At 41.0% G+C, this 12,152-nt stretch overlaps 1 protein-coding gene across 2 annotated transcripts in view; it reads left to right on the top strand.

The window, feature by feature from the left end:
- Positions 1 to 293: 293 nt before the first annotated feature.
- LOC118828026 (cytochrome P450 2C18-like) overlaps positions 294 to 12,152 on the top strand; it is a 30,002-nt gene continuing 18,143 nt past the window's right edge. The window contains exons 1-4 of one of the 2 annotated variants that reach the window (XM_036734411.1): positions 294 to 482; positions 1,730 to 1,966; positions 5,673 to 5,835; positions 7,309 to 7,458. In XM_036734411.1, the coding sequence (XP_036590306.1) occupies positions 1,787 to 1,966; positions 5,673 to 5,835; positions 7,309 to 7,458 (493 nt within the window). In that variant the 5' untranslated portion in view covers positions 294 to 482; positions 1,730 to 1,786. Of the gene's footprint in view, positions 483 to 944; positions 962 to 1,729; positions 1,967 to 5,672; positions 5,836 to 7,308; positions 7,459 to 12,152 lie in introns of those variants that run through there. The other variant, XM_036734412.1, reaches the window with a different exon arrangement.

The raw sequence follows: 12,152 nt of genomic DNA, 5'->3' as shown, positions 1-12,152 counted from the left end.
TTTAGGTTAAAAGTTTGGGGGGCAGCTAGGTGGCGCAGTGAGCAGAGCATCGGCCCTGGAGTCAGGAGAACACTTGACGCATGTACTAGCTGTGTGACCTTGGGCCCTGCCAAAAAAAAAAAAAAAAAAAAAAAGTTTGGCCAGATGGGAAGTTGACTAGGCTTGTGCTAACTCTACCTCTCCCTTTCCCTTTCTTTCTTCCCTTTCTCCCAGGGCCGTGAGATTCATTTCCGGGAGATAATAGGTTAATTGCAGTTGACTGAGGGCAGTCCTTAGTGGGGATCTCTCCTATTGGTCCAAATTCCAGCTCGGAGAAGATAGCCCAGGAATCCAGAAACTTCAAAAGGGAGACATTTGTGAAGCCGGGCTGCTGTAGCTGAGAAGCCTTGGCAGAACGAGGAGAACTGGACAGCGGCCAAGAGGGACCCGGGAGCCAGTGCGTCCCACCCTGCATCAGTCGGGAAGGACGTGGGGAACCACAGGTCAGTTCTGGCTGCCGTGGCAACTTCCTTCCACGGAGAGGCTGACCTCCTTTCCCCCACAGTTGTGGTGAAAAGGCATTGGATTTTAAATCTTAGGACCTCGTTAGGATTGTGGCTCTGCAACCTAGTAATTTATGGTACCTGGGGCGACTCATTTAACTTCGCTGGCGTGGTTACTACTGAAGACTATCATCCATGACCCTATGATCTTCCATGGAGGAAAAACAAACAAAAAACTAGCTTCGGACCAGTAATATATTTCTATAGCACCAAAGTACTTTCTTCTTGAAAACTCTGTGAGGTCCATGGTGCGAATCCCGATTCTGAAGATGAGAAAAGTGAGGCTCAGACAGGACAGTGATTTGTCTTTAGCCAAGCATCAGGACCAGAATTTAAACACACGGGTCTTCTAATTCCAAGTCCAGCACTCTCCACTGAGCCACCTGGCATCCCCTCCCCAGCACTTTAAGCTCTCCTCTGTGAGTCTTACTTCACTTATTATGCTCACCTTCTCCTCTCCACACTGTACTCCTTATTCTGTTTCCTCCCTTCCTCCTTATTCAGAATGTACCCTGAATCATTTAAGAAAAAGGAAAGAAAACTGACTTCTGCCCCTTGAGTAGATAGAAGGGTAACTTGAGAGAAAAGATTATTTTGATTCAATTCTTAAGATTCAGTTCACATTCTCACAGGGAATGAAAAGGGCAGCACTAAGTGTTCCCTAAGGACCCTGACAGTGCCAAATAGTCCACAAACAATGTCTTACTGCTGTGTTTGTCTGTGCATATACCTACCTGGTGTCCTCCTCACTCCCTCTCCAGCAGTCTCAATGAACTGAATTCGAGAAAATACCAAAGAAATTTAGAGCTGAAAGGGACGTTAGAAGCCATTCAGCCCAGCTGAACTCTTTCATATTAGATTTCCAGGAACTGGCCCAAAATGGGTTGATCTTTCCACACCTTTGCCCAAGGGAGTGAGACTTTGTTCTATCCATCATAGGTGACTTGCCCTCTCCCTCTCCCTCTTCCACATGGGGAGTCAGGATTATGAGTACAGGTGAGAGGGGAGAAACTTGGGAGCTGTTTGTTCATCAGCTCCTCTCCTCTGACCCAGCCTTCATTAACTCCACTAATGCAGACTAGACATACAGAATTTTTTTTTTCTAAGACACCCTGAAAGAACAGAAGTCCAATTGGGCTTCCTTTTTTGTTTTTATTTTAATTGGCTAACTGATTTTATGTTTGCAGTTTCACAGGTTTTGGATTTTCAGTCCTCCATCTAATTGGGATTAAGGAAGAACTCTCATGGAACCATCTGTGATCACTGCTCTTGCCCTGGTGCTCTGTATTTCCTGTCTGCTTCTCATTTCAGCACGGACAAAGAGTCATGGAAAAGGACAGCTTCCTCCTGGCCCTGTGCCCCTTCCAATTGTTGGAAATATGCTGCAGTTAGACTCTAAGGATATCAGCAAATCCTTTGGCTCAGTAAGTTAGTATTATTTTTTTTTAAATCTCTTTTGGTCCTGTATATTAGTACCCTGTGTTTCTGGAGATTGAGTGTTCAAACATATCATACTAGAGGTTTCAGAAGCTAAGTTATGCATTTTCTGGTACATATTTTGATTCATACCTATGCTGCGGCTAGAAGGATCAGTGAATCAGCTTTAGTCAGGTGTTACTGGGTTCTAGAAGGAGTCTGTATATATCAAGTAATTGAGGATAATCGATACACATTCTCAAAGGTGTGAGTGTCAGCATGTTTCAGTTGCTTCCTCTTGGCTTGAAAGTTCAGGGAGCCATCACTATCAGTGCAGTCAGTCAATAAACATTTATTAAGTGTTTACTTTGTACAAGTGTTGCAACAATTCAGCTAGCAGCTATTGTGGGGGGTGAAAGACCAACACAAGCCCAACAACAAAGATGCTGCCAGTACAGATTCTTTGATCTGCTTTACTAAGGAAAGTAGCATTTGGGGTTTAAGAATCTTATTTCAAGCCAACATACAAATATAATTCACTTAGTTCAGGGGAAAAAGCACCCTGAACTTCACAGCAAATACAAACAAATTACAAACATACATTACAAACAGACCAAATACAGTTCATAATTACCAAGAAACCATCAACATCTGAGTTCAGGAGCTGGGGAGCTCATAACAATGGCTAGCCCAGAGTCACGTGCCACTCTTCCTGTGGCTCAGAGCCCCAAGGGAGAATGCCAACCTCTGGGTTTATATATCTTGTTCAGGGTCAAAGGTGAGTCACACATGTTACTCACCCACATGATGAAAAAGTGGTCACAAAAATGCAACTTAAACCCATGTGGTCTAAAAGCCTCTGATGTCACAAGCATGTCACTCAAACCCATATAAACTAGACTTTCCCTTGAGGCAAGGAGATTATCAAGGACTCCTAATTTAATCAAGGAAACAAAGGCCAAACTCTTCAAGGGCACTTGATTGAATAAGTGCTAAAAGCCCATCTTAATTACCGCTACAGCAAGGCAATAAAAAAGAGGGGACAGATACTTCCTGCTCTCAAGGAGCTCAGAATCTAATGGGGTAGATAACAAGTAAACTAATATGTACAGACAAGGTATACAAAAGATAAATAAGAAATAATGAAAAGAGGGAAGGTGTTAGAATTAAAAGTTATTGGAGAAGGTTTCCTGTTATACAAAAGATAAATAGGAAATAATGAAAAGAGAGAAGGTGCTAGAATTAAAAGTTTTTGTAGAAACTTTCCTGTTATACAAAAGATAAATAGGAAATAATTTTTAAAGAGGAAGGCACTAGAATTAAGTTATTGGAGAAGGTTTCCTGTCAATGAGAAGATTTTAGTTGGGACTTAAAGGAAGCCAGGGAAGTCAGTGGGCAGAAATGAGAAGGGAGGGTATCTCAGGGATGGCAGGCAGCCAGAGAAAATGTCTGGAATTGAGCGATGGAGTATCTTTTTCATGGAATGGTAAATAGGCCAGTGTCACTGGATCAAAGAGTATGTGGTAAGGAGTAAGATAGAAGAAGGCTGGAGAGGTAGGGGGCAGGTGCTATGTTATGAAGCACTTTGAATCCCAAACTGAGGATTTTGTATTTGATCCTGGAGGTAATAGGGAATTTATTGAGTTGGAGAGTGACATAGTTAAACCTGTATTTTAGAAAAATCACTTTCTTGGCTGAATGGAGGATATATTAGAGTGGGATAGTCTTGTATCAGGTAGACCCAGAAGGCTAGGCTATTTCAGTGGTCTCGATGTGAAGTGATGAGAACCTCCACTAGAGTGGTGTCTCTATCAGAGAAGAGAGGAGGGCCTATTCGAGAGATGTTACAAAGGTAAAATCAACAGGCCTTGGCAACACTTAGGAGGTGAGAAATAGGGGAGAATCCGGAATGATCCCTAGGTAGTGAGCTCAAGGGACTAGGAACATGGTCCTGGCTTTTGCAGTAATAAAGAAGTTGGGGTGGGGAGGATTCAGGGGGAAAAATAATGAAATCTGGTTTGGACATGTTGAGCTTAAGATGTCTACTGGACTTCCAGTCTGAGATGTGTGAAAGGTAGTTGGAGATTGAAAGTCAGTATCAAGATTAGGGAAGGATAGGTAGATTTGAGAATCATCAGCATAGTAATTAAATCCATGGGAGCTAATAGGATCACCAAGTAAAGCAGTGTGGAGGGAGAAGAGAAGAGGACCCAGGACCTAACCCTGAGGGACACCTATTGTTAAAGGGTATGACCTGAATTAGGATAGAGCAAAACAGAAAGAGATTGTCCTTTAGACATTTCAGTTGTGTGACCCCATTTGGGGTTTTCTTAGCAAAATACTGGAGTAGTTTTCCATTCCTTCTCCAAATAATTTTACAGATGAGGAAACTGAGGTAAAAAGGGTCAAGTGACTTGCCCAGGGTCACAGAGCTAGTGTCTAAGGCCGAATTTGAATTTGAGTGTTCCTGGCTCCAGGCCTGGAGCTCTGCCACCTAGCTGCCCTAAGCAGAATGAGAAGAAGTGATCAAACAGGGAGAAGAATCAGGAGGGTAGCATGATCAACAGTGTCAAAGGCTATGGAGAGATTGAGAAGAATGAGAATTGAGAAAAGGCCAGTGGATTTGGCAATTAAGAGATCATTACCAACTTTGGAGCGAGCCCATCACCCATCACGGGTAAAAAAGAGAGTATTTCATGAGTTTCATTGTCTTAATTGCTGGGGGGAAAGAAAGGGTTCTGCAAACATTCAGGAATCAGAGTGGAGATTCCTCCACAGGAGCACTGGCACAGCTTCTGTGTGCAGTCCCAGTCCTAAGTGTGCCTGGCTGAAAGCAAGCTTGGGCTCAGGAACACCAGAAAGTTCTGAACTCTTCAGTATCCCTAGATCAACATCTAGACCCTGTAGCTCTCTTGGAGAGGCAGCCTGGGGTAATAGGAAGAGCATTGCACATGGAATTAGAAAGACCTGGGTCCAAATCCAGGCTCTTACACTTACTAGCCTTGTGTCCTCAGGCAAGTGATTTCATCTCTCCAAGTCTTTCTAGTTTCTCGGTGTGTAAGAGGGAAATTGTGGATTAGGGTCCTATCTGCCTCATAGGATTGTGTGTGAAGATCAAATGAAGTTAACATATATGAAAGTGTTTTATAGCTGTGTAATATAATCATTATGACCTGGTAGACCTTTAAACTGGTGCCATTGTCTGCTCTTTGAGCTTCCTCATGTGCAAAATTAGATTAATGGATTATATGATCTCTAAAGTCCCTTCTGGCTCTAAATCTAATGGTCCTATTGTATTGGTTTGTGGGATTTCCAATGGGGAAGGAAGTCTGGCTAGCCCTGCCTGGTCCAGGATTTCACTGGTGGCATTGATATCTCTTTTCCTCAATTCATATGCACCTAAAGATTCAGAAAAAATAAACAAACCAAACTCCTTCCTTTTATAGGAAGGATAGAATCTTGATGTCTTTCATTAACCATCCTACTGACTGCTACCCCACAGAAGGGAATGGGATTTTGTTCTTTTAGGCCATCTGGGTCCTGGGTGAGGCACGTGTTTTTCTTGAATCCTTTCTGTTATAAATATCAAAAATGTTCTGAAAGGGTTGCTAATAGATTGCAAACTTCTCCAATGACATCAGCAGTGGTAAACCAAGCCTTTCATCAGCCAGCTTGGTGGTAATACTGTTAATGTGTCTGCATCTTTTCCCACAGCTGGCAAAAAAATTTGGTCCAGTGTTTACTGTGTACATTGGTTCTGAGCCTGCCGTTGTGTTATATGGGTATGAGGCAGTGAAAGAAGCTTTGATTGATCATGGAGAAGAGTTTGCTGCCAGAGGAAGTCTCCCAATTATTGATGCTGTTAGCAAAGGACTGGGTATGTTTCCCCTTGGTGTAGAACAGGGAAACTAGATACAACAGGGAATGGGAAAAAGAAATGAGTAAAAATATATCCGTTTCCAACCAAATCCCCTAAATCAGGGATACACTGGAGGTTAGGGTGGTATAAAGAATGTCTTTCTACCTCTAGCTCTTATTTAAATAATTTCCAAATAATTTATCCAAAAGATAAAAAGACCAAAAGGGGTGGGAAGAGAGGGAAATGGTGGCAGTGAAAAATACAGAAGGAGAAAGGAAGGCAGGGACCCAGAGGAAAAGAAGATAAACTTACCTTTCTCACCCACCCAGGTTATATATTTTAATAGAACCTTTTCCCCTCAATCATCACTGCCATTCTCAAAGATCCATTCATCCATTTCATTGTCTAGCTGGTCAGAATTATTTTCCTTTTTTTGGTCCAGAGGCCCAGTGATCAATAGCCTTATACCTATACTGGTTTTTCTTTACCAGAAACTCACCTTAAACTTGTATGTCTTGCTCTTAATAATCTCCTGGCAATCTGATTAGTGTCTTCTCCTTCACCTCATTCCTAAATATATCATGAAAAACATTTTAAAATGCATAACTGAAATACAGGTATAATATATCAAGGAATTTCCTGGGACTACTAGCCTAGTGACCACATCAAAAAGGAAAATTAGGTCAGAGCCAACAAGATATCCATTCTGCCCCTCAGGGACCACCTGTTCCAAGTTCTTACAAACCATTCTCTTTCAGAGAGTACCAAGAGGGTGAATGCTTCAGACAAGGCCCCTTGTTCATAGGACATTATGATTTGTGTCTTATCACGGGAAGTGTCTCTCTCTCTTCCCAGATACATACAGTTGAATTTTGTATTTTAATTACAGAGGGTAGGAGTACCCAATAGATAGCAAGGAAGGAACCTCTCTTTATGGTGACTTGCCAAAATATATCTTTTGTAACTCACACAAATATTAGGAATAGTTGACTATTCTGGTTTGTTCATAGAGTAGGGAGACTAGAACTTCAACTTTCCTCAAAAGCCAACTCAGTTCCTGGACCAAAAGATATAGAGATATAAACATAAAGTTAATTTATTCCATAGTCATTTAGAGTATCAAAAAATATCTTCATCCTGGCCTCCAGATTCATGGCTATTTCTTTACAACAAGGAGGCTGTAAGTATCTGATCATCCAAAGGATTTATGATTATGATGGGTGAGGGAGGTGGAGTTTGAGATGGAAGAGGAAACAACTGATGGAGGAGAAAGCAAACTGAGAACTACCACACTTGACCATCATCCCAAAAGACGAGTTGGAGTGGCTAAGAATCTTTGGGGCAAGAGACACAAGGGAACTTCTAAGTCTGAGGCTGATCACTTCCATGGCTGCTGGGCTGTTGCTCCCATACTCTCCCCCACTTCTCTTCTTCCTGGAAATCAAGATATGGAGGAATTCCCTGTTCTTCTTTCTCTGATCCTCCTCATAGGAATAATTTTCAGCAATGGAGAGATGTGGAGGCAAATGAGACGCTTCTCCCTTGTGACTCTGAGGAATTTGGGGATGGGGAAGAGGAGAATGGAAGAGCGAGTCCAAGAAGAGGCAAAGTTCCTGGTAGAAGAATTTAAAAAATCAAATGGTTGGTGCTTATTTACTTTATTTATTTATTAAATTGATTTACTTTATAGTTACTTTTACAATTTATTTATTACTTTATTTATATCACTAATCTTAGGAAAAGTTGTTAGTTCTCTCATTAAAGTTGTTAGTTCTCAGACCAAGGCAGTTTCAAGAAATTTATTGCAGTCACCAACCACATGCAGTGTGTCTGATCTTTCAGTCTTGTTCTGGTACAAGGCTATAACTGGAAGCCCTGAAGGCTAGAAAGTACTGAGAGAAAAAAGACAGGGGACATCGTGTAGCAGTCCTGATGGGTTTACACTGGGCTTGTGAAGAAGGCAGTGATGGAAAGAAGACTGAGCTAACGGTCAAAAGCCTAGGGTGTTAGTCCCAGCTCTGTGACAACTGCCCCCTTTTCCACTTCTGCCCACCCTCACTGCAGAAAGAGGTGGGACATGTATTCACAAGAATTAGAGATATTTTGTCTTTATTTCATGGTTTTCCATGGCCAAATGATTCATCACTCAGTGGCCAACCTCCAGATGAGCCTCCCTGTACTTAACTTGGCTGGTCCTTGGACAATAGAACCTGTCAAGAGCTTGGTCTCTGGAGCATAGCCTTTAGAACCCAGAGTCACCTCGAAGCAATGAGGCTGTGTGTATGTGTGTGTGTGTGTGTGTGTGTGTGTGTGTGTGTGTGTGTGTATAAAATTACTTTTAAGGGGTTCAAATGAAGTGGTGCTCACAAAGGACCAGCAGCCTCAATTCTATTGCTCTTGGTAAGAAAAAAAATTCTATCAGAAAAAACTTTTCTTTATAATCATTTATAGAAGTTAAGAGATCCTGTAGCTTTCTTTATACTTTGCTATATAAAAAGAGGAAGGCAAGGAACAGGCTAGAATGTCATTGAGCTGATTTACTAGCGTCCATTGGAATCACACTGGCCTTCTCTTATCCTCTCTGACCTCTCTTCCTCATCACCTCATTCTTTTTTTTCTTATCAATTTATTTTACTTCAAGAATTTATCAAAAACATCCCTCAAACAAACGTTACTTTTTCTGACATTTTCTTAGTTTAAACACACCCACCCACTCATAAACAACTTGTTCCATTGGACTATAAAATAGTTCCTACACTAACACTTTACTCCCCTTCTGCCTAACCCAACGTACCCATACAAAAGAAGGGATGTTGCCGTTGCTTGTTTGGAGCCAGTACACAGCAGTTCAATCATTTTCAACAAGGCATTTAGGGTAAAATGTAATTCACTCTAGGGTTGAAGATCTTTAGTATACAGAAAGAAGTAATAATGTCCAAGACCTGGAAAAAGAGCTTTAGTGTAGAAGATGAGACATGTTGTACTTTCATAATCAGCAACTTCATTTTTAGTAATAATTATAATTAAGCACCTTACTTCCACAAAATTTCCCTTTTTGAGACAACTTTCTATCATTAGCCTCAGAAAGCTTTTGAGTAACTTTTTAGAAAACAACATCCTTTATCTTTTTTTACCACAGCTACTACCACCACCACCACTACTACTACTACAACTACTACTACTACTACAACTACTACTACTGCTATTACTACTACTACTACTACTACTTCTACTACTACTACTACTACTACTACTACAAAGCTGGCATTAATTTAGAGCTTTAAGGTTTGTAAAATTATATATATATGTATATATGTATACATACATTATATACATATGCATACATATATATACACATATATATGTATATGTGTGTGTATGTGTGTGTATAATTTTATCCTCACAACAGCCTTGGGAGGTAGGTGCTTTATTGTACCCTTTTTATACATGAAGAAACTGAGGCATGGGAAATTAAATGCCATGCCCATGGTCACACAATTAATAAGTGTCCGAGGTGGGATTTGATCTCAGGTCTTCCTGACTCCACATCCAGCTCTCTGTGAACTTCCCTACCTAACTATCTCTATTTTGTGTTTACGAACAAACTTCACCTTCTTGTATGCAAAGTCCAGGAAGGCCACTAAATACTTACAAGGATCATCATGCTGATGGAGAACAGTAGACTATACCAGGTCTATACGCCTTATTTCCAAAAATAGTGAGATGAGATGGCCTACTCAAGGAAGGTGATGCCAGAGAAGAGGCTTGGTGGAAAGTTTACAGCTAGTATCCTGAACCTGGATATCCTCATTGTCCTTTCCAGCTATGACAAAACATAGGACAGGATGGGTTTGAGCAAGATGTGGTAGGGGACATTTGAGGAGACTTCAAACAGCTTTGCTTCACTCCTCCGGTTATTCAGATGGAAGCTGATGATGTTAAAGGTCAATGTGCCCACCTCCTTCACCTCCCACTCTACTCCAAGAGGTTCAGTAGAGGGGGGTCCTTCCTTCTTCAGAAGCTAGATGGCACAGGGAGTAGAGCTCAGTACCTAGAGTCAGGAAGATCTGAGTTCAAATCCATCCTCAGCCCCTTATCAGCTGTGTGGCCCACAGCAAGTCATTTAGCCTCAGTTTCTTCATCTGTGAAATGAAGATAATAGTACCACCTTCTTCCCAGGGTTGTTGTGAGGAGCAAATGAAATAATAAGTGTAAGGTAGTTAGCACAGTACCTTAGCATGTTAACTATTACTGTTGTATGGGTTCCTAAATCTGTGAGGCCATAGCACACTAGGGGAGGGCCTAAGTTGGTACAGAAGCAAATACCATAATTTCTTTGTGATAACTGCTGTTAAAAATATAAAACACAAAATTAGCATACAAGGATCCAGGTGGGGGAGGATGGGAGCTGGAAGGTAACAGAATACTGTCACTGTTTGGTCATAACCTAGTCTTGCATACTCTTCTACACCAGACTATTTTACTAGGAATAACTTCCTAATGGAAAAAAAAACAAACAAATAAATAAACACGGTAGAACACTATCAGCATACCCCTGTAGACATGAAACAGGAACACATCTGCGTGAAATCTTTGCAATGGCTGAACTGCACCAGATTTGTATGGCTTATAAAGGATGATTGTTTCCTCGTGAGAACATCACTAACTCTTTGGACAACTGCCACTAGGTGAAAATTGGGCTGCTTCACATATCCCAGAAAGTGTTGTCAGCCTCAGGATATTTAGAACAAAACCTTTCCACTGTGTCACCTATCCTTCCCCTTGTTGTTCCAGTGTCAGGAGGCTTTTCTCCTGTTCAAGGTTATCCTTTTTACTTTTGTCCTCTTGTTCAGTCTCTTCCAAGTTGCTGGCTCCTCCCCCATTGCTTGCAAACATGCTCAGGTCTCCACAGCCTTAAAAAAATATCTTCACTTGACCATCCTTCTCCTCTGTCTTTCCTCTTTTATTGCCTTTTCCTAGAATGAATCATCTAAAGTAAATTCATCCCCCTTTCAGTTACTTTTTAACCACTTGCAAATCTCCGTCTTGACCCTAGCATTCTATTGATTTACTCTGTTGATGTTACCAACCATCTCTTGTTTGCTAAATCTTTGGCTTTTTCTAAATTCTCATCTTCCGGCTGTTGTAGAACTGTATATCCTGGTGGCCACCCTTTCCTGTTAGGAGCTCTATCCTCCTCTGACTTCTATGTCATTCTGGGTTCTACTTAACTAATCTCAGTGCCTTGGTTCACTGGATCACCCCATAGCCAGTCCTCTAAGGGTGGGGGGGGGGCGGTGTATTTGTGTGTCTGTGTGTCTCCTGAACCCTAGTCCTATAACAAGATTTTTTTTCTGTTTCCGTCTTCTCTTTCTTGGGTGTTTCACGTGAACCCCGTTGATTCTAGGCACAGTTGCTAGCTCTTATCTCTCCTCAGTTTTAGTCCTGAATCACCAGTTGCCTATAGGAAGTATATCTGGATGTTCTGTTTGCATCTCAAATTCAAAATGTCTGAAACTTAATTTATTATTTTTATCTTACGTATGTTGTTCCTCCAAACTTCCCTCTTTTTGGTGAGGACACCGGTGTCTTCCCAATCATAATTTAGTTTCCTTCACTCTTGTCTCATATCCAATCAGTTGCCAAGCCCTGCTCATTCTACCTCTGCAACATCATTGATATCTGTAACTTTTTCTTGTTACCCAATTTCCAGTCTAATTCAGGTTTTTATCACTGGAACTACTTAGTTACCATACAAGCTTTCAAATTGATCTCTCTACCCTAATTGCCCCCTCCAACAGATTGTTTCCCTACCTGCTGTTAGTATAACTGGTTTGTTCATGTCACTGTTTTGTTCAAAGCTCCAGTGTGTCCCTATTATCATAACCTGGCTCCAACCTAGCTTTCTGTCTCATTTCAAATTATTTCCTTTAGAGCTCTCAGCATTACAGCCAAATTGAACTATACGTTCCCTGAATATATCTCCTTCCAACACAAACTATTCATCATTTTTATCAATGAGTTGAATAAAGGCAGCGATGATATGCTTGTCAAATTTACAAATGATCTGTATCCAGAAGGAAGAGCTGATGTATTGGATAACAGAAGGATGTCATCATCACGTATGAATTCCTAAGTTCCCAGCATAGTGGTTTTTTGTTTTAGTTTGTTTCTTTCTTTAAAAAAAATTATTTAGTATTTTTTTCCACAGTTACATGTAAAAATAATTTTTAACATTTGTTCTTAAAACTTTGAGTTCAAATTCTCTCCTTTCCTTCCTCCCCACCCCACACTCCATTGAGAAGACAAGCAATTTGACGTAGATTATGCACGTG

The sequence above is a fragment of the Trichosurus vulpecula genome, chromosome 8 (assembly GCF_011100635.1).
Source record: "Trichosurus vulpecula isolate mTriVul1 chromosome 8, mTriVul1.pri, whole genome shotgun sequence".
Classification (NCBI taxonomy): Eukaryota; Metazoa; Chordata; class Mammalia; order Diprotodontia; family Phalangeridae; genus Trichosurus; species Trichosurus vulpecula.
Note: the sequence above shows the minus strand (reverse complement) of the source record. Positions and strands in the feature narration are given on the sequence as shown.